We start from the raw sequence: 21,152 nt of genomic DNA, 5'->3' as shown, positions 1-21,152 counted from the left end.
TAAAAAAAGAGGAATTTCCAAATGTAAATTAGCTAAAGAACACAGTGAACGAAACCAACAGCTGGTTGGATAAAATGTGTATTTCTTTACTCTAAATACACTATTAAAACTTTCATAACTTAGTATGAATTTTGGTCACACCCTGTTGGGAGTTCAACACTAAAGACCCAAGCAACCAGGGAATGGTCTGAATGAGCAGACTGTTTGATGTTTCTAATGCTAGAAATAGCTTTGAGCAAGCAATGGAAAAAGAGATTAAGTGTGCTACATTTGGAAGGATACTATGCAATAGTCAGCTCATAGATGATATAAATTTATTTTGAAATAACAAGCTTACAACTAGTTTCTAACATTTAAATCACTCCTTCCCATCAAAACTAAAGCGTGTTATGAACTTTTAAGAAAGAAATTCCTTTTCTTTTATCATTTATAAGGCTATTGACAATATTTGTTCAAGAGTGACTCAATCAAAACAGGTTATAATAAAAATGGATACCATAGTAAAAGATTATGAACATAAAATACCAAATTATTTAGAAACCTCTGATCAAGTTTTTTTCTTCCCAAATTCAAGTTCTGAATCCTCTGCTATGGTTCACAGCTGATAGGAGCCATGGAAGCTTCTTCTGAATGAGTTGAATGCTGAGATAAAAGCTGGTTCCACAATAAAAACAGCTGTTTCCAATTGTGGGAAATACATTTACTGAAAGCAAGACATTTCATCTGACTCACCAATTAAACGCACTACAAGAGAGAATGATTCAGAGCCTGTGCCAGAGATTTTTAAGGTAAAAAGTCTGTGTTTTTCTCCCTCTAATTAGGCTATTTCTTATAATACCCAAATCAGATCATTCACTGAAATGGAATTCCTCTGGAAATTCCCAGAACTGCACTAATCACCAAAATCAATTTTCTGATTTCATCTCCACATGTTCACACTTCACTTATGGGTGTATCTGTATATACACCACGCTAGAGAAATTGTCAGAAATCAGAAAATTCTGATCAATGCTTACATTCTTCAGTTAAAAAAGAGAACAAAACTCAATATACTTTGCTTCGACTATTACGCTTTTACAGTAAATATACTTTTTCCAAATAAAAAGAAGATTTAGCCCTAATTTACTCTTGGGAGACAAAATAGTTACCAATACCTACAATAACGTCCCATTGTCTGCTTATTCTATAATCTGTAAGCTGTAAATGCAAAATACTCCATGCTGCTGCTTCCCATTTTTCAGGTTGCAGGTTCTGGCATGTGCAGCCAGCCATGAGTTGAAAATGCTGAAAAACAGGGATGGAAAACTGATACTCCAGGTCAGAAACTCTCACTAGGCCTATTTCACGTCTACCTAACATACATACTTAATTAAATAAAATTATTTATCAGGATTGGGTGAAACCAGAAAACCTGGCCTCACTGAAGTACATAATTTCACTACAATTTCATTTGTATCAAACTGATTGCAGACTGTTAGTATATAACAGTTAGTATAGAAGAGTAGTATATAAGTTAAAAAAAAAAAATAAGCTACCCACTACATCACATCATTATAAAATGATTAGACCTGTTCTCTTTAAAGCTTTATGAGATTTAATCTCTAGTTCAAAACTGCTCAAGAGATTAAGTCAGTTTGATTCTCCATCTATGAAACAAGGAGAGAAAGGTTAAATGCCTTGGTCCAGACTACCTATGAAGGACTATCATTCCTGCCTGTGCCCCTGCTCTGATTTCATTTAATTTTCCTCAAATTTACAGCAACGTAATTTATCAGATATGCCTGTTTTATTCCAAGACAGACAATAAATCTACTCAGTACAAATAGGAAAGAATCTTTTTTATTTTTTCCTTAATCAGTTATCAGTTTGAGATAGGTTTCACTTGACATTTAGTGTTCTGCTTCTTTTATTTTGTGAGGAAGATTAGCCCTGAGCTAATATCTGTTGCCAATCCTCTTTTTGCTGAGGAAGATTGGCCTTGGGCTAACATCCATGCCCATCTTCCTCTACTTTATATGTGGGATGCCTGCCACAGCATGGCTTGATAAGCAGTGCATAGGTCTGCGCCTGGGATCCGAACCTGTGAACTCTGGGCTGCCAAAGCAGAGCACGCGAACTTAACCACTACACCACTGAGCCGGCCCCTAGTACTCTGCTTTCTAAAAAAACTAAACTGGTTATTTTGAAATAATCTTAAATTTACGGAAAAGTTGCAAAGACAGTACAGAGTGAGAATTCTCATATATCTTTTACCCAACTTCCCCTAATGTTAACGTCTTACATAACTGGTACTTTGTCAAAACCATGCAATTAACATTGGTATAATTTTTCCACTTATGTCTTTTTCCTGTTCCAGGGTCCAATCTAGGATATCATACTGTATTTAGTCGTCATATCTCCTTAATCCCCTCTGATCTGTGACAGTTTCTCAATCTTTCCTTGTTTTTTTTCAGATTCTTGATACTTCTGAGGAATTCTGGTCAGGTATTTTGTACAATGTCCTTTTTTTTTAATGTTTTCTTATGATTAGACTGGGGTTATGAGTTCAGGGGAAGAATATCACAGGAATGAAGTTCCCTTCTAATGACATTATATCAGAGAGTATATGTTACCATCATGATGTATCACTGGTGAAGTTAACCTCGTATGTGGGTTAAGGTGCTGCTGTCTACTAGGATTCTTCACTGTAAAGTTACTATTTTTCCCCTTCCACACTCTGCTCTTTGGAATTAGGTCACTAAGTCCAGCCCATATTGAAGAGGAGGAGAACTAAGCTCTACTTACTTGAAGAGGATAGTCAATATATATTGACATTCTTCTGTAAGTAAAATTTGTCCCTTTCCTCCATTTATTTATTTAATCAATCATTTATCTATATCAGCATGGACTCATGGATATTTACCTTACTCTTTAGGTTATAATCCAATAATGTCATTATTTATTTTGTTGTTTAAACTATTCCAGCTTTGGCCACTGGGAGCTATTTCAGGATAATAATGTAGGTCACTGACAATTTTATAACACACGGTATAGTAAGTAGTTTTTTGGACATTTTAACAGGATACAATTAATGTATAACGAATCTATCTTCATGGGAAAAAAATCAACTGAAGACTGAGAAGGTCAATTTAAAATAACATGAAGTTTAGTATGCTCTTTTTATACTTTAAGAAGAAAAACTATGTGACAGTAAAACACAGATTGAGAAGACGCAATTATTTCCTTGACAGAATATGTAATTATAAGGAAAGAGTAAATAATAAACCAGTCAGAATTGCTACAAAATTTAAAGCTGTAAGAATTTTAATTGTCTGCATTTTCTCATTTCCCATTTATTCCTTGACACCCAGAAATCTATGGCTGTTGCCACTATGCTAACTGCTCTTAGATTACAAAAGATAATCTGCCAAGCAAACTGTCTACTTACAGTCCTTATCTAACTGATCTCTGTAGCACCTGACACTCTTAACTAAAAACTCCCTTAGGAAACCCAGTGTGTTCACTCTATATATTATCATTCCTTCTCATGGCTTCAACAATCGCTTATCTAAAACTTTTATCTTCAAGTTTGATTTCTCTTTTGAGCTGCAGATCCATATATCCCACTAAATAGCATAAAACCCAAATCCATTTTCCATCTCCAACCTTATCCCTTCGCATGCCTCCTTTCACTTAATCACATCACCATTCAACCAACTGCCTAGGGGAGGTATCTTGGAGACATTCTAAAATCTCCCCCCCTTTCCTCACCTCTTTTTTATCTACTTCTTCTGCATATGTCTTCTTTATCACTACGTTAGTTCAGGCCTCCAAAATATTTTGCTGGGACGATTTCTAAACTGGTCCACCTGATCTTCTTTCTCTACTCCATCTATCACAGTGCTGTCAATATAATCTCAGCAGCAAATCATTCTTCTGCTTTAAAATCCTTAACTTCCCACTGCCTATACAGTAAACTCCAAAATCCTTGATATCTTATATAAACAAGAGGTTTTATAATCTGAACCCTGCCTATCTTTCCACCCTCATCTCCTGGGTCTCATATCAGACGACTTACAGTTACCTAAGCACAGTATCACGTCTCTAAGACCCTGAAAATCTCGTTTCTCTGTAAGAAACAGTCTTCGCCCTTTATTCTTTGCACGTCTTCCTAACTCCTTTTGAGTCCGTCCCTCTCTTCACTGCTCCCCAAAACACGTGAATATCTCAATTTTAGGAGCTATCAATAATTATCTGTATACATGTCTATGTTCTCTGCTGAACTGTAAATTCCTTGAGGGCAGAAATTATATCTTATTTATATTTGTATTCCTTGTACCTGGAAAACAACGGACACAAAACAGTTGCTTAAGGGACAGCTATCATCATAATAGTTAAGATAAAAAAATCAAATATATAAAGCTTTGCCTAAACAAAACAAGTTCTGACTTCCAAATTGATCAAATTAGAAGATCTCATACTTTATTTAGTACTTTTTTCTTATTATTTTCCTTAACTAAAAATCTTTTTCTCAACTGGCTTAAGAGGATATGTAAACCAGTTTTCACGTCTACCTGAAAAAAGTTCCTATTAGAAAAACAAGTCACATTTCTATCCACTTATCAAAAGAGTAATTGTGAATAAGATGGAGAGATTCCAAGATACCAATTAACAGAAGAATTTAGACTTGCCATATAATAAAGAACATATCTGTTCTTTGTCTCTGATTCCTGGCACAGAACTTCAAAAACCCTTAGAATTTCCTAAGCGATAGGAGTGTCTTTGTTACGCCAAAGAGGTGACTTAAGGTGGACCCTGAGATAGCTTCAGGATGGGAGCTGGTCACTAGAAAGACCAACCACATGATTTAGAAGTGAAACAGCACATAAAACATTGACCAGCTTAAACTAGTTTTGCTTCCTTAAAACAGATAATTGATTAATCAAACCTTCCTCAATAACAGAGATAGCACTGTGCATGTGTCAGGGCACTGTGCATGCGTCAGGTGGGAACCCGTAGCCCCAGGATGACGCCGGAACCAAGAATCTTCAGAAATGTTGCCAGCAGAGCCCTTTACGAAGCAAGAAATCCTTCAATAAAGAAAATATGGCTTCCAGCAGCCCAAATAGCTTGATAACCACATATGGATTGATTTGAGACTAATCAATCAGCATACACGGGCCCAGCTGCAGCTTAGTAGCCCCTAACTCCTTTAATTTTGCCCCAAACCTTGGACAGGAGAGACAGATTTGAGAAACTTGCCTCCTGTCTCCTTGCTAGTCAACCTTACAATAAACCTCTTTCTTTTCTCAAAAGCCAGTGCCATAGTATTGGCTTATATGTGTATTGGGCAGTGAGTTCAACAGAAGATTGAAACTTTGAGCCAGCCCAATCTACACTGGTGGAGGGGGGCTAGAGACTGAGCTCAATCACATGGCCAATGATTTAATCAATCATGCCTATGTAATGAAGCCCCAATCAAAACTCTGGACATTAAGACCTGGTGGAGCTTCTTAGTTGGCGAACACGATGACAGGCTAGGTGGGAGGCACACCCAGATTCCAAGAGAGAGCATGGAAGCTCTGTCCCCTTCCCCACCCCACACACTGCCCTACACATTTCTTCAATTCCTAATCTGTATCCTTTATAATAAAATTGTAGTCGTAAGTATAGTGGTTTCAGTAAATTCTGTGAGTTGCTCGATCAAATTATCAAAACTGAGGGGTTGCAAGAAGCCCCAAATTTGTAGCAGGCTGGGCAGAATTGTGGGTGGATTGGGGACACTGAAACCCACAGTTGGCAGCCTACATGGGAGTAATCTTTCAAGTACTTTGCTCTTAACTTGTGGAGTCTTCCCTAACTCTATGTAGCTAATATCAGAACTGAAGTGAATTCTAAGATACCCAGGTGGGACAGAGAACTGGCGTCAGAATAGTGACTTCAGAGATGTTTTAATATTTTTTTATATTATTTTTTAAAGGAAAAAAAAGGTTTTATTCTTTTTTTTCTTCATAATTTTATTTATTTATTTATTTTTCCCCAAAGCCCCAGTAGATAGTTGTATGTCATAGCTGCACATCCTTCTAGTTGCTGTATGTGGGACACGGCCTCAGCATGGCCAGAGAAGCGGTGCGCGCCCGGGATCTGAACCCGGGCCGCCAGCAGCGGAGCGCGTGCACTTAACCGCTAAGCCACGGGGCCGGCCCAGAAGTTTTATTCTTAAAGCAGATATTTTTGCATATGTTAGACTTCCTTGCTATCTCATTCCCTGAGGACCCTGAAACCAAGTTCACATTCATCATTTCCACCCCAACTCGTATAAGTGGCCTCTTGGGTGACTTTAATGTCCATGTAGATGATACATTCAACAATCTAACCTGTCATCTCACCTCACCTTCACCTCGATTTCCACACCTGTTATAAGCTTCTTCTCAAAACTCTTAAATTAGGGGCTTCAAATTCAAATGTTCCTTGGAGTCAGATACATTGCTTAAATAGCTGAATTGGGCCAGATATAACACACAACAGGAAACTGTAAGGATTGAGACAAACTGAAGAATGCATGCCCCAATTAAAGGGGGTGCCTTCCACTACTGAGACTCAGCCATCGATGTTATCCAGGAAATGTGATTAATTGTTGCCAGATGTTCTGATTTTTTTTTAAAAGAGAGGCAGAACTCTGAACTTTTATGTGAGATCTCCAGATTTTTAAATTTTAGCAAACTGTAGAGATCATCACAAAGGATCACATACAAACCAAAGGCTGATGGGTTTTTTTTTTTTAAAGATTTTATTTATTTATTTTCCCCCCAAAGCCCCAGTAGATAGTTGTGTGTCATAGCTGCACATCCTTCTAGTTGCTGTATGTGGGACGCGGCCTCAGCATGGCCGGAGAAGCAGCGCGACGGTGCGAGCCCGGGCTCCGAACCCGGGTCGCCAGCAGTGGAGCGCGCTCACTTAACCACCAAGCCACGGGGCTGGCCCGGCTGATGGGTTTTTAATCACTACTTTAAACACTGCAATTCCTCAGAGCTGTCCAAGACTCTTCTCACTCTATATTCTCTCCTTAGGGAAATATCATCACTCGCACGATGATAGATAGATGGATAGACAGACCGATAGACTATTTATAAAGGTATGGTCTGTTTCATTACAGTGTTTCTGTAGAGTGAAACAGCTTACATACAACTGATAAATAAAAAAATACCAGGATAATACGGAAGTTGTACGAGTTCACACACGATTTTTTGAAAGCACATTAATGTTCTGAAGCACCAAGCCAGCAGCTGAACAAAGAGTACATACACTAACACAAACTAAATGCAGTAAACCATGGAGCAATGCAGTTCTGTTCAGAATGCCCATTCATTCCATATTCTTCCTCTTGGCTCCAAGCGGTCACAGACTTTCCTACAAGTGCTTATTGTGTGGTTTCCCTAACCTTCACGTAAAACAAACAAACAAGGACAGTAAGCCAGAACCAGCTATATCTGGCATCACTTCATTTATCTGCCAATGATATACTTTTATGTCTATAACTGAACAGCTTTCATTCTTCTCTATATCCCATTCTATCAAGCTACCTTCATCTTTTCCTAAAAAGTTAAATCCTATATTTATTGTAGTATTTCTTTATTGAACAATTTAACATGTCTTTTTAGCTGCTGCTGCTATTTTCTAGAATTATTATTTTTCTTGATGCTCTGGCTACAAAGTTGCATAGGTTTTGAGAGTCTGCTCCCAACTCTATCTTTCCCAGAAAATTTTATTTTTAGTGAATGGCATTATAAAGTTTTTCAAAATCTCATAGTGAAATGCCCATATCTCCAGCCCAAACATCTCCACTGAGCTCCAGAACTAGCTATCTAACTGCCTGCTCAACACCTCAACTTGAATGTTCTAAAAGCATCTCAAAGTTTATGTACATTAAAAAGCAAATTTCTGGGGCCAGCCCTGTGGTGTAGTGGTTAAGTTTGGCGTGCTCCACTTAGGCAGCCCAGGTTTGTGGGTTCAGATTCCAGCCACAGACCTACACCACTCAACAGCCATGCTGTGGCGGTGACCCACATACAAAATAGAGAAAGACTGGCACAGATGTTAGCTCAGGGGTGATCTTCCTCAAGCAAAAAAAAAAGAGGAAGATTGGCAACAGACGTTAGGGCAAATATTCCTCAGCCAAAAAAAAAACCAAACGTGCTCTCCCTAAATCTGCTCCTCTTCCAGTCTTCTCTGTATCAGGGCATGGCACCACCAATCTCTGAAATGTTCACACAAAAGTCTGCTACCAACCTCATCTAAGTACCATCATATCATGTAGACTACTGCAATTGCCTACTAACTGGTTTCCCTATAACTGTTCTTGTCCTCTACAATTCAACGTTCACACATGAGCCAGAATGACCTTTTAAAAATGCAAATCTAAAATCAACACTCCTCTGTCTTTTGCGCTTAGTATAAAATCCAGTATTTTTAACATATGGTCTGGCTTCTTTCTTTTGTCACAACTCTCTCACCATTCTCTCTTCCGTATTCCCTCTCCTACCACAATGAACCTTTTTTTTTTATTCAGTTTTTCTAATATCTAAGCTCCTTCCCAGTTCGAGATATTCAATCATGCTCTTTGCTCAATCCTCAGCTTGAGAAGCCTGTGGCTTCTCATACTTCAAGTTTCAACTTTTTCTCTTCAGGCCCTAACTAATAACTCTATCTAAATAGGTAATCTCTCCCCTAAATTATTCACCCTAACACTGTTACATTAACTTGACAGCATTTTTCTTATTATGCCATTATTTACGTATTTACCACTCTATTGTTTGTCTTCCTTCACTAAGCTGAATTTTACTGAGGTTGGATATCATGTCTTGACTCTCTACCATAGACCAGTGACTAGAATAGTGCTAGATGTTTTAGAATTTAACAAATAAATGAATGAATAAATGAATAAGTGGAATTCTGTTTATCCAGCTAACTGGTGCTCATCCTTCAGGTAACAGCTTACGGTCACTTTTTCAAGGAAGCCTTGCTGAGTTAGGCCTCCATTTCATGCTGTCATAGAACCGTGTACTTTCTCTTTTTTTATAATCACAATTTTAATGACATTTAATGTGTAATTTTTTTGTTTATTACCCATTTCCTTCACTATAAGTCCCATGAGAACAATGAACCTGTGTGCCTTATTCCCTTTAACACAAGGGCCCACAAAGTAGAATGCTTGGTAGATAGTAGTCAGTCAATAACTGTTGCTGATTAAATATTTGTCAAAAATTTGTTGAATGAATCTAATTAAAGTTTAGGATTTCTTTTTCTCTTTATTACATTGTTAAAAACTAAAGAATGCTCAGCTTCTCCACCAACATAGCTTTTATTTTTCAAAAGTTCATGAATTAATTAAACCAGGAACAAAAACTCTTGTCTTTGAGGAGTTTATCATGTCCTCTAATGCACAAGTTTTTAATCTCTTTGAGGAATTATAATACGAATTAATATCTGCATGCTTACCATGAGCAAATCACTTTGATAAACACTCAATGACTTCTCATAACCCTACTAATCCCATTTTATAGGAAGGGATATTAAGGCTTAGAGAGTTTACTTAGAGAATCTGATGAAATGTATGAACTTTCTCCTGAAAAATATATACTATCATACATACACATAATTTTACTTACAACATCAGAGGCTTTATGGACTTCTTAGAGTTAATTTACAAACCCTTAGAGTTGAGATCTCTGATAAAGAACTCCTGACTTAGAGATATCTTCTAAATGAATGGGCAATGCTTCCTCTTTCTTGTTTTCTATATTCTTTTCAATTCTTAAAATACACTTTCGAGACATTACAAATGCATTATCTGGATTTGTTTCATGTCATTTTATATCCAATTGTAGCAGCTTTTATGAAGATACCTGAAGGTACTTTGCAAAATGAAGTCCTTCTGAATAGTCAGTTAAATTTTATCAAGTTGATAATTTTGAATGTTTAGATTTTTATTATGAGACATACAGGATTAACAACACATTCTTCCTGTAACATAGAAGCATTTATAATTACTGGATTAGTATATATTAAAAATTCTGCACAGCCACTAACAGGTATGTATGAGCCATTTCTCTTCAAAGAAACTGTGTATAATGGCTTTTTTGCATAAGAAAGATAAATAATTTTTCCTGGTTTCCAAAAGTTGAGTGTTACGTTTTGATAATGATATCTCTTCTCAAATTTCAAAATTAATGCTAAGACATGCCTTATCTTACTTCACACATATATTGAAAATGAAAACTTTGAAGAAAGCAAATACTTTTATAATACTTCAAAATACTGTTATAAAAACAAAAACAAAAAACAGTAGATCTATTAAAAGTTCAGGTATATGTATCAGGCAACCAGTGGGCAAAATAATCTACTTCTGTAACACAAATAACAGGCAACAAAATAACCCTCTTACCTGTCAAGGTCTGTACTGCCCTTTCGCTGGAAGGCAGTGGTTCCTTTCTATGAGGCCGATTTAGTGAAGTGTCCTGTGCAGAAAACAGTCCAGGGCTGTCAGTTAATTTCTTCCGGCCACTGGAGTTAGGATGTGAAACTCTGCAGCTGCCTATTGCACTTGTGAAAAGGTTTGTATGTTCATCACTGCTGGCCGGATCAGAGTTGGGAGTGAATCCTCCAAGGGATAAACTTGGAGAACTTTCCGAACAGTCAATCTGTAAAGGTGTCTGCAATCCCAAGGCCAATGGACTGGATTCTGAAGGCTCTCGGTGGACCCACTGTTCTTCTCTGTTTATTAAGTTTTTTGAAGGAGAAAGATGAGGGCAGGACATATGACACCGGTGCTTTTCCTTATGTTTATATCGCTCTCCAACAGTATCCTTTCCAAATCGATAGCGCTTCAAAGACTCCAAGACAGATCTGGAAGAGCCAGCGTCCATAGAAACCTGGGGTTGCTCAGAACGGTGTTCTCTGTGCTTGTGACGGTGCCTGTGTTTGTGCTCGACCATCCAACCATAGGCCATCTCAGGAGGAACACTAGGATAGGTACTCATGGAAAGAAGAGGAGTCCTGCTGGTTGTAAGAAAGGCCTCCTGTCGAAGTAGCTTATGCTTTTTCTTATGGTATTTGGTGGGATTGAGAAGTAAATGACCAGCATGCATATAGGAAGGAGGTGGAAGTGGAGTGGTGAAAGAAGGAGATGGAGGAGGTGGATAAAGAGTGGGAGGATACCTTCCATAGTAACCTAATCCTATGGGAGCAGCTGTAAGGGGTGAGGGAGAGTAAGGCATGCCGTAAGAGGGATAGAATCCAGTACCAGAAAGAGGAAAACTAAGGCTATGCATAAAAGGCATTTCAGCCATTGCCTCCCTCATCTTAGGGGGTCTCCCTCTCTTCTTTTTTAAGTCAGGTTTTCGAATGTAGTGCAAAGGGTCTAAGGGGAAAGAAGGATGTGTATAGAAGCTATTAAAGTTGATTCGAAAAATAGTTGGCAGAAGGTCTCGGGGGATAAAATGATGACTGCGATGGGTAATTCGAATTTCACTTAGACGACTTATTAATTCCTCCAGATCTGCAATAAAGTCTGGATCCTGTCTATTTCGGAGTTGTGGATATTTCTTTTTCCGTTTTCGTTTCTGCCTTTTGATCTTGTCATAGCTGAGGTAATCATGATTTCTGCGCTTACATTTATGTTTATGTTTTTCTTTAAGACTGCTGAGGATTGTAGAGGTTTCAGGGGGAATCAGAGAAACATGCTCAAAAGAATGCCGCCTCTTTTTCGGCCCACAAAATTTCTCTGCCCTGTCTGATGTGCTATTATTATCTGTTCCTATTCCACTATCACTGGGAATGGTCTCATCACTATGAGACTCACTAATGGGAGAAGGAGTAGCTTCTTTCAGAGATGTGAGTTCACTCAAGTGCGAAGGAGAATTTGGCAACAAAGTAGGAGGAGATAATCGCCTCCTCCCCTTTGAGGCCTTCTTCATTGCAAGAGTCTGAATCATACTGCCCTGTCTGGAGTGTAAATGCAAATATGGCACTGAACTGGGTTCAACAAAGCCTGCATCACTACTTACAGGGCTCTGACCTCCACTAGTCCCAGAAGACTGAGAGCAAATAGGTGACGGAAGAATCTCAGAACTACTAGCAGATGAAGGCAGTAAAGGGGGAAGGATCTGTCCTAATGCTGACCCAGCTGCCTGCTGAGCTGTTTGCTCAAGAACGGCAAGGCTGGCAGGGCTACCAGAAAGAATGCCATTTAAGACAGTTTTTGGTTTTCGACCCCTCCTTTTTCCTATGTAAATGGTTCCTTTCTTGCTGACATTTATCTGTTGGCCCAATTTAGAGCCAAACGTGGCAGCAAGACTTGACACTGTATTATGGAGTTTGGATTGCACTTTCCCTTTATTACTTGATTCTACAGAACTTGAAAGAATCTGATTCAACAGTTTCTTTCTTTTTAAAGTCTTCATTTTATTTATTTTGCGGATAATTGTTTTCATTAATTGTCCATTGTTTCTCTTGGTAATTTTTTTATCTGGTTCCATCTCAAGGTCACTCATACTACAGACAGTTGGCCTATGACTGTCATCTAGATCATCTGGATCCTGAAGTTGATCCTCACTCTCAAAGAAATCACTGCTACTTCTATGGTTGTCACTTTCCAACTCTAGCTTGCTTGGACTTTCGGTGGCAACAAATGGAGCCACTGATAGTACAGGTGGCTTCATCTTGACTGGAGACCTCATTTGCCTCTTAGGTCTGCCTCTCTTTTTCGGAAAAGGAGACACAGACAGACTTTGCTTGAAGGAAGGAATTTCAATCTCTGGCTGTAAAATTGGAGGTTCTTGTTCTTCCTTAGACTGCAAAGAAAAAACTTTAGAGGCGGGGATTTTTAAAGTCCTTTTAGGTGGACCTTCCAACTGAGGCATCTCCTTGGATTTAGGTCTTCCTCTTTTGGGTTTATAAATATCAGACAAAAGGTCACTAGAGACACACATACTGGAGGATAGTTTGTGAGAAGCAAAAGACTTATGAGATGGTTTTTCACTATCAGTTAAGAGAGCAAGAGATGGAGTTGTGGATTTGCTCAACTTTGGCAATCGGCGTTTAAGGAAGTCATGATCTACAAATGAAGATGGTCCAATGTTTTTCATAAACTTTGCTGGCTCAGAATTACTATTTGATAGTGAGCTACATGAAACATTTTTAAAAAGCTCTGATCTTTCTAATTCTAGCCCTTTTGGAGACCGGCATGTGCTTCTTGCCACCACTTTAGTCCACCGAGGTTTTCTTCCTTTCCTTTTTTTTAATGGCTTGGACTGCAAACTAGTGCTTAGGCTTTCAGCAACTTGGCAGTGTTTGTCGGATGCAGTTACTGCACCAAGCTTTAGAAAGGGCTTATTACTAAACAAACTAGTGAAGTTAACAACTGAAGGGGTAATTGTATGAATACTGGATTCAGAAGTCAAACTTGGCTTTTTTCCCAGGGAAGAGCTTATTCTTGGAATATCTATATGTGTAGTTTTTGAATCATTCAGCTCTTTATCAATCCCTTTACATTCAATATTCATGCTATGACCCACGGACCTATGACCAATGTTCAAGTGGGTACTTTCAGAAGTAAACTGGTTCTTTCCAACAGATTCAGAAATTTCTTCCATTAGCTCTGTGGTAGGACTTAAAAGTAACGGATTAGGAGCCAACTGTGAAGAAGTTTCAGGGGAACTTCTGGTTAAAGGATTAACAGACACAGTAGGTGATGGGGAAGGGAGATTGCTTTCTCCTACTGCACTAAAAGGGGATTTAGCTGCAGATGCATCAGAAGCACCTCCCATTTGAAAGTCCGGAGAAGTGCAATATACGGGAGGTTGCTTTTCATGCTTTGAGGTTTCATAAGACCCCCTTTCACCGGATGAGAAACTGTCTTGCTGAATGCATGTTCCTTCATTGAACATTTCTTTCTCCAAAGTAATGATTTCTTTTCGAACTGAGAACTTTTCCAATATGCTTTCTTTACTCTGCCGTATGACATTCTTCTCAAAAGTTTTGCTGGTGGCACTGTCTTTCAGGGAATCAGAAAGTTCCTGACTTTCATGACTACTGATGTTTGTACTACAAGAAGCCTTAAGTGGTTCCTGAGTGGCGAGCAGTGCTTCGGCTTTAAGGTTTATGGCATCTTTACTGACCAGTCCTGCCATAGGACAACTTACTAGTTTCTTTCCAATGTCCTTATTAACTAATCCCATTGTTGAATTTGCTACAATCTTCTTTGCACAGTCCTTGGCCACTAGGCCAACAGTAGAACTCAGTTTCTTTCCCAAGTCTTTATTAACCAGTCCAACCACAGTGCCAAATCCTAACTTCTTTCCAGATTCCTTATTCACTAAACCTGGAACAATACCAATTCCTAGCTTCTTTCCTGAATCCTTGCTCAGCAGTCCTACTGTAGTGATAGTTCCTGGCTTTTTGCCTAAGTCTTTATTAATGAATACCGCTGTAGTGCCAGTTCCTAGTTTTTTCACAGAGTCCTTACTGACCAATCCTACTGCTGCATTAAACACTGGCTTTTTCCCAGGATCTTTAGTTACCAATCCAACTGCTGTGCTGATAGCTGGTTTTTTAATTAAGTCCTTATGTATTATTCCAGCTACAGAGCCAACACTTGCTTTCCTGATCAAATCCTTGCTAACCAATCCTGCAGTAGTGCCAGTTCCTAACTTCTTCGGTTTTGTCTTGGAAGACTTGGAGGGAGGACAAGTTGCAATGAGCTGTGCCAACTTTTCTGTTACACTCGTTCCTCCATTAAGTAATGCTCTGTCCTTTAAATCAGGATCCCGGCTACCAACAAGAGTAGATGATGTTGCATTAATGTAATCTGTCATTTCTGAGTGTACTGGAGACAGCTTCTTAGACAAAAGATTGTTTTCTCCCTGTGAATGAAGATGGTTGCTTTCTTCAGACTGGCATTCAATGGCTGCAACATCACCTGCTTTCTTGTACAACTTTGAAGGGTCCTAAAATTTGAACAAGAAAATGGTTTCAGAGAGAGTAAATTTTATACCACTTCAGTGTAGTATTACAATCAAACAAACTAATTGATCACATATCAGATATAGGATAGGCAATAGTGCTTTTTTAAAAAAACCAAACCAATGTTACACTAATGTCACAGTATGTTAGTTCCTCCGCTGCTATATCAGAGGCTGTCAAGATGTTATCTTTGTTGACTTTCAACCATATATACCTATATATTACTGGGTATTTAGAAATATCCCTATGATCTTTTTTGACATTGTTTTAAAAAGGCAAATTAATAGTCTACTTTCACCTTACTTTAGACCAACTAAATGCACATTAGCATACGAACGTAGTGTTTTTGAAAAGCGAAATATTGTTAGGTAGAATATCCCATGGTCCTCTTTTAAAATAATGGTTCATTGTCTACTAATCCTTCATTGATTTCAATGATTTCAAACCAATACAGGACAATCCCTGACCTACTTTCACTCCTTTAACTTATTCTCAATTATAGTCTTGAATGAGCAGTCAAGTTCTCTCTTATTGTGAGAGGAAGAGAAAAGACAATAAAGTACATTCATATTTTTTTAAATGTTTTTATATAAAATCTTAAGAGTTGAAAGTAACTTAAGTCATTAATGTAAACTGCTATCTAATGCAGGAATCCTCATTATATACTTTGCAAACGAATTCATTACTTCACACAACAGTGTGTTTTACTTTTGCATAACAAAGTTTTTTTTCCTTCATGTTTCAGCATAGATTTTTTTTTATTTAAGTATAATTGACAGAGTTCTTAACTATAAAACATAAATGAAAGACTTGAACAAATATAAAGATATACTGTGTATGTGGATAGGAAGCTATAAAGATAATTTTCCCTAAGCAAATTTATAAATTTAATGCAATCCCAATAAAAATGCTAACAAAACTTCTTTCTGAATAGAAAAAATTATAACATTCATTGGAAAAAACAGACAAGAAGAATAGCTAGTAAAATCTAAAAAGAATAAAAGCAAGGGGATAACCTTTAATATCAAACATTAAATTATTTTTTAAAGCCTCTACTCATTAAAACAGTATAGGACTGGGCTGGCCCCCATGGCTTAGCGGTTAAGCGCACGCGCTCTGCTGCTGGCAGCCTGGGTTCGGATCCTGGGCGCGCACCGACGCACTGCTTCTCCGGCCATGCTGAGGCTGCATCCCACATACAGCAACTAGAAGGATGTGCAGCTATGACATACAACTATCTACTGGGGCTTTGGGGGAAAAATAGAATAAATAAAATTAAAAAAAAACAAAACAGTATAGGACTGACACATGAAAAGATAAAAGAACGAATGGAACAGGAAACAAAAGCTCCAAACAAATTCAAGCATATATGAGAATGTACTATATGTAAAATGATATGATCCATACAGAAGGGAAAGTGGTAATAACCACAAAAATGCCACATGCATTTAACTACACCTTTTATCAAGGAATCTCACTTTTAGGAGATCTATCCCGAGATACACTGGCAAAAATATAACGTCTGCAGAAAGCCATAAAACATAAAAACATACCACTATTTTAACAGCAAAACCCTAAAATAATCCAAATGATTATCTATAGGGGACTGGCTAATAAACCAAAGTATGTTTGTACAATGGAGTACTATCAAACTATAAAAAAAAATCGATATCAACATACTGCTATGCAATGATCTTCAGGATATACTGTTAAATGAAAAAAGCAAGAATTAGAACACTGCTACCTTTTGTATAAGAAGATGGGGATGGAAGAATATGAATATATATATATCTGATATTAAAAATGGAGGAACAGATCAAAGATTAATGAAAATAGGGACCTATGAGGGAGGAAACAGGTCTAGAAGTTAGATCTCTATGCATCTGCTTTATGGTTCTGACTTTGCAATTAAGGGTTTTACATATTTAAGAAACAAAATTATATCATAAAGAAATCTCTAAATATTGAAAACAATGGAAATACATCTATCGAATTAATTACATAACTATATGAAAAATAGTTTTTAATTAATTTAAAACACAGTATTTAGACTGTACGTTCTAAAGGCAAAAAGACTGCCCATAAAGAAATCTTAAATTGCAACCAGTAAGTATGATCTTAGTGGTAATATTGGTGTAGTTATTTTAAACCTAGATAGGTAGATGATCAGTAGATATATAGATCAAATAAGTCACTATGTGAATGTCATTAGGAACCAAAATTTTGGAAGAAGAGATACAATATAAAATCAAAGAAGTTAAGTAAAGACTCTGTAATTTTAAGTTGTAATTAGAAATATATGACGTCTTTAACACATACATTCATATTTTTCCCCCTCCCTCTATCCCATGAAATACCTAAAAATAAACAAAAACTCAGTAGCAATGAACACCTCTAACACTCAAGACTGTGGTCTCTAAATACTTCTTCCCATTAAAATGAATCAGGGCTCCTGGGAGAATGGACTGTTTCCAAGTATTAGATAGGAAATGTATAAGACGATGGGTATCTATATTTAGTCTCTTCCCTTTGTACCAGTCACTCTACTTTTTTATTTGAAATTTACCATAATAAAATGTGTTTGCTTAAAAAAAAAAAAAGTTCTTTCTAAAAGTGAAGTAAAATCTGCCTTTCCACACAATTTTCATTTACTGGTCTGAGTCTCACTTTCTCAAATCACATAAAATCAGTCTAATTCCTCTTCTTCCCAAAAGCTTTTCATACATTTGAACTCAGCCAACACATTCAACCTTCTGTCCCAAGTAGTTTCACTTCTTTCTGGTCATTTCCTGATGGACATGTTTCAACTTGTCAATATTCCTCTTCACATACGACAGCGAAAGCGGAACACAATACAACCAACACTTGATCAACTCACAGTTAAGGGAACTACCTCTTCTTTTGGACTGGACACTCACAGTTGTGCCCAAGAGGAAACTGGCTTTTTGACAGTCTCATATACAACTGATAATTAAGTTTGTCATTAAAGAAATCTTTACATTTTCTTCCCATCCTATTAAAGAAACGATATTCCCATTTTGTACTTTTACAGTTACTTTTTAAAACTTAAAAATTAAAAGGATTTATTAAGTATTTTAAAATAATTTATACCTGAAAATTATAAATTCCAATTTTAAAACTTACCTTTAAAAATCTGTCTGAACAAATTATGACTATGTGCAATAACATGGATAAAGCCCACAAGCAATACTGAGTAAAAGGAGCCAGAACCAAACTGTATGCTATATAACTCCTTTATATTAAGTTCACAAATAGGCATAACTAATTATGATATTAAAAGTCAGGAAAATGGTCACCCCTTGTGTGGGGTAGTAATGGGAAAGGAACAGAGGGAGGTCTTAATGGGTGCTGGTGATGTTCTATTTCTTAAACTGAATGCTGGTTACATGGAGTGGTTGAGTTTGCGAAAATTCACTGAGCTGTTTATTTATATGTATGTTATACTTCAATAAAAAGTTGTTTTAAAAATTCTGTCTAAAAGAAAAATAGAAACACATCTAGCTCCCTTAACCTGCTGACGGACTACTCAAATCTGGTTTTTCACTTTTGTCAGAAATAAATATCTCAGATTAATTAAAATCAGCCTAAAACAGAGTTAGTATCCCACAGTAAATGGTCTGTGATTAAAGAAAAAAAAAAGGACATACACAGATATTTGGTTTCGGTTTCAAAGATCTTTTCTTCCAAATGCTGACATGAGATAAACTGAGTGAATATTAGTAAGATGTTGAAAACTACATTTGGTACTGGTGATATTATTCTCTTACATCTCTAAGAACCCTTTAAAATGACAACTAGTAGTAAGAGGTATCATTTTTAAGAGAGCATATTATATATTAGCCAATGAAAAAATACTGTATCAAAACATCCTATTAGGCATATAATTTTTTTCAACATGAAGATAAGCTTTATTCCAAATATAAAAGTATGTTCATTAAAAAAATAAAAAGACAAAGACAAAGTATACTATCATACGTGGATAAATATTTTTACACTTCAGATATTTCATCAACCACTCAGAAATATACATATGTACATTCCTTTACAAAAATGGGGCCAAAAATGCTTGCTGTTTCGTGGCCGACTAAAATTAAATAATACAAAGAAGACACCTTTCTATGCAAGTAAATCAAGAGTTAGACTATCAATTCAATGGTTTCATAATAATCCACAATTCATAGAATCAACCTCCTATTGGCTGCTTTTTAAATAGTTTCCGGTTATTTCTTACTATAAATAACATAATGATGAAAAGCCAATTACATAAATCTTTGCCTACTTGTCCAATTATTTCCTTCAGATAAATTTCTAAAGGTAGAATTGACACATCAAAGGGTATATACAATAAGCAGTTACACATGTTGAACAGCTGTGCACCAAGAAAGATTTTTTTTACGGAAAAAAGTTTATAATAAAAATCCAGACTGTATAAACACTACACTTCTATAACCCAAGATAATACTATGACTTGCGATATTCTACATTGTTAGGCAACTATTCTTATGGCAGAAATAACAATAACATCTGACAACCGTGATTCTGATAATTTAGAAATTAAACATCAGACTAACAGTATTCATGTTAATCTTGATGTTCCCAAACCTTGACAATTTGGGGATTTGGTTACATAGCTATATTCAGAAAATTTACTATCTCCTGTTTACTGTTCCAGTAAACTCACTGAGTTTTCATTTCAAATGCTATTATTTCTAGGATTAATTACTATTTAGTTCATTTTCAAATCCACTTGTTATTGTCCTGTTTTTGTCAAATGGTTATCTTTTTGCCCATTTTAAACATTTAAATCTTTCAGATGGTTTCAATATTTCCAGTTCTTTGGTTGTAAAGTCTACGTTCATCTACTGACTCTTTCTCTACTGTTGGTTTGTGTTCTCGTATGGCTTGTAATGTTTTCATATTAAGCTATGTGAGTTTTTTTGGTGAGATGTCAATGTTCTAGATGTGAAGAAAAGACTTTTTATTCCCATTGTCAGTGTGTAAGATTTCACAACCTATAGATATACTTTTTTTGCATTTCTATTTACATTTCACTTACCACCTTTATTTTGAATTGTCACATAATTTTGCTGGGCAAGTGTATTTCTTCAGCAGTAAAATAGCTGTTCAAGGTCTTGGTCCATATTATTTTTCTAATTGTGGAGTTTATCATTTCTGATTTAGACGAGCCCTCAATATTTTAGAAATAATAGTTCTTTTTGGGGGCCGGCCTGGTGGCGCAAGCAGTTAAGTGCGCGCTCTCCGCTGCAGCGGCCCAGGGTTCGCCGGTTCGGATCCCGGGCGCGCACCAACGCACTGCTTGGAAAGCCATGCTGTGGCGGCGTCTCATATAAAGTGGAGGAAGATGGGCACGGATGTTAGCCCAGGGCCAGTCTTCCTCAGCAAAAAAAAAAAAAAAAAAAGAGGAAGATTGGCAGATGTTAGCACAGGGCTGATCTCCTCACACACACACACAAAAAAAGTTCTTTTTCTCTCTCATGTTGCACATACTTCCCCCAATCCATTAGCTGTCTTTCCACTTCCTGTTATTTTTCTTAAAAAGAAGTGGAAATCGGGGGCCACCCTGGTGGCACAAGCAGTTGGGTGCGCGCGCTCTGCCGTGGCGGCCCGGAGTTCGCAGGTTCAGATCCCAGGCGCGCACCGACGCACCGCTTGGCAAGCCATGTTGTGGCAGTGTCCCATATAAAGTGGAGGAAAATGGGCATGGATGTTAGCTCATGGCCAGTCTTCCTCAGCAAAAAAAATAGGATTGGGAGATGTTAGCTCAGGGCCGATCTTCCTCACAAAAAAAAAAAAAAGAAGTGAAAATCTTTTATATTTTCAAATACCTATGAAAAACTATACTAAGCACCTCACATACGCTATCATTTAATCCTCACAACAACCATATGACGCAGTTACTATAATTATCCTCATTAAATAGATATTTTTAAAAAAAGAACAGTTTAGATATTAGATTATTTGCGCAAAGCCACTTAACCAGTAAATGAATGAGGTATGATTTAAACCTAGTCTGATTTCATAGCCAAAGCTCTTAACTATTATATTAGATAAAACAGTCTCTTTAGCTTTATAGTTCTGTTTTCATAGCATACTTGGAAAGATCATGTCCT

At 37.1% G+C, this 21,152-nt stretch overlaps 1 protein-coding gene across 4 annotated transcripts in view; it reads right to left on the bottom strand.

Annotated features, from left to right (window-relative positions):
* Positions 1-21,152, bottom strand: part of ASH1L (ASH1 like histone lysine methyltransferase) — a 228,872-nt gene that overhangs the window by 145,997 nt on the left and 61,723 nt on the right. For all 4 annotated transcript variants that reach the window (XM_087441962.1, XM_087441966.1, XM_087441959.1 and 1 more), the window contains one exon: positions 10,424-14,984. In XM_087441962.1, the coding sequence (XP_087298088.1) occupies positions 10,424-14,984 (4,561 nt within the window). The remainder of the gene's footprint in view (positions 1-10,423; positions 14,985-21,152) is intronic.

Source organism: Ceratotherium simum, chromosome 2, assembly GCF_057802395.1.
Source record: "Ceratotherium simum simum isolate JZ-2026a chromosome 2, ASM5780239v1, whole genome shotgun sequence".
Lineage (NCBI taxonomy): Eukaryota > Metazoa > Chordata > Mammalia > Perissodactyla > Rhinocerotidae > Ceratotherium > Ceratotherium simum.
This window is presented reverse-complemented; position numbering and strand designations above follow the sequence as displayed.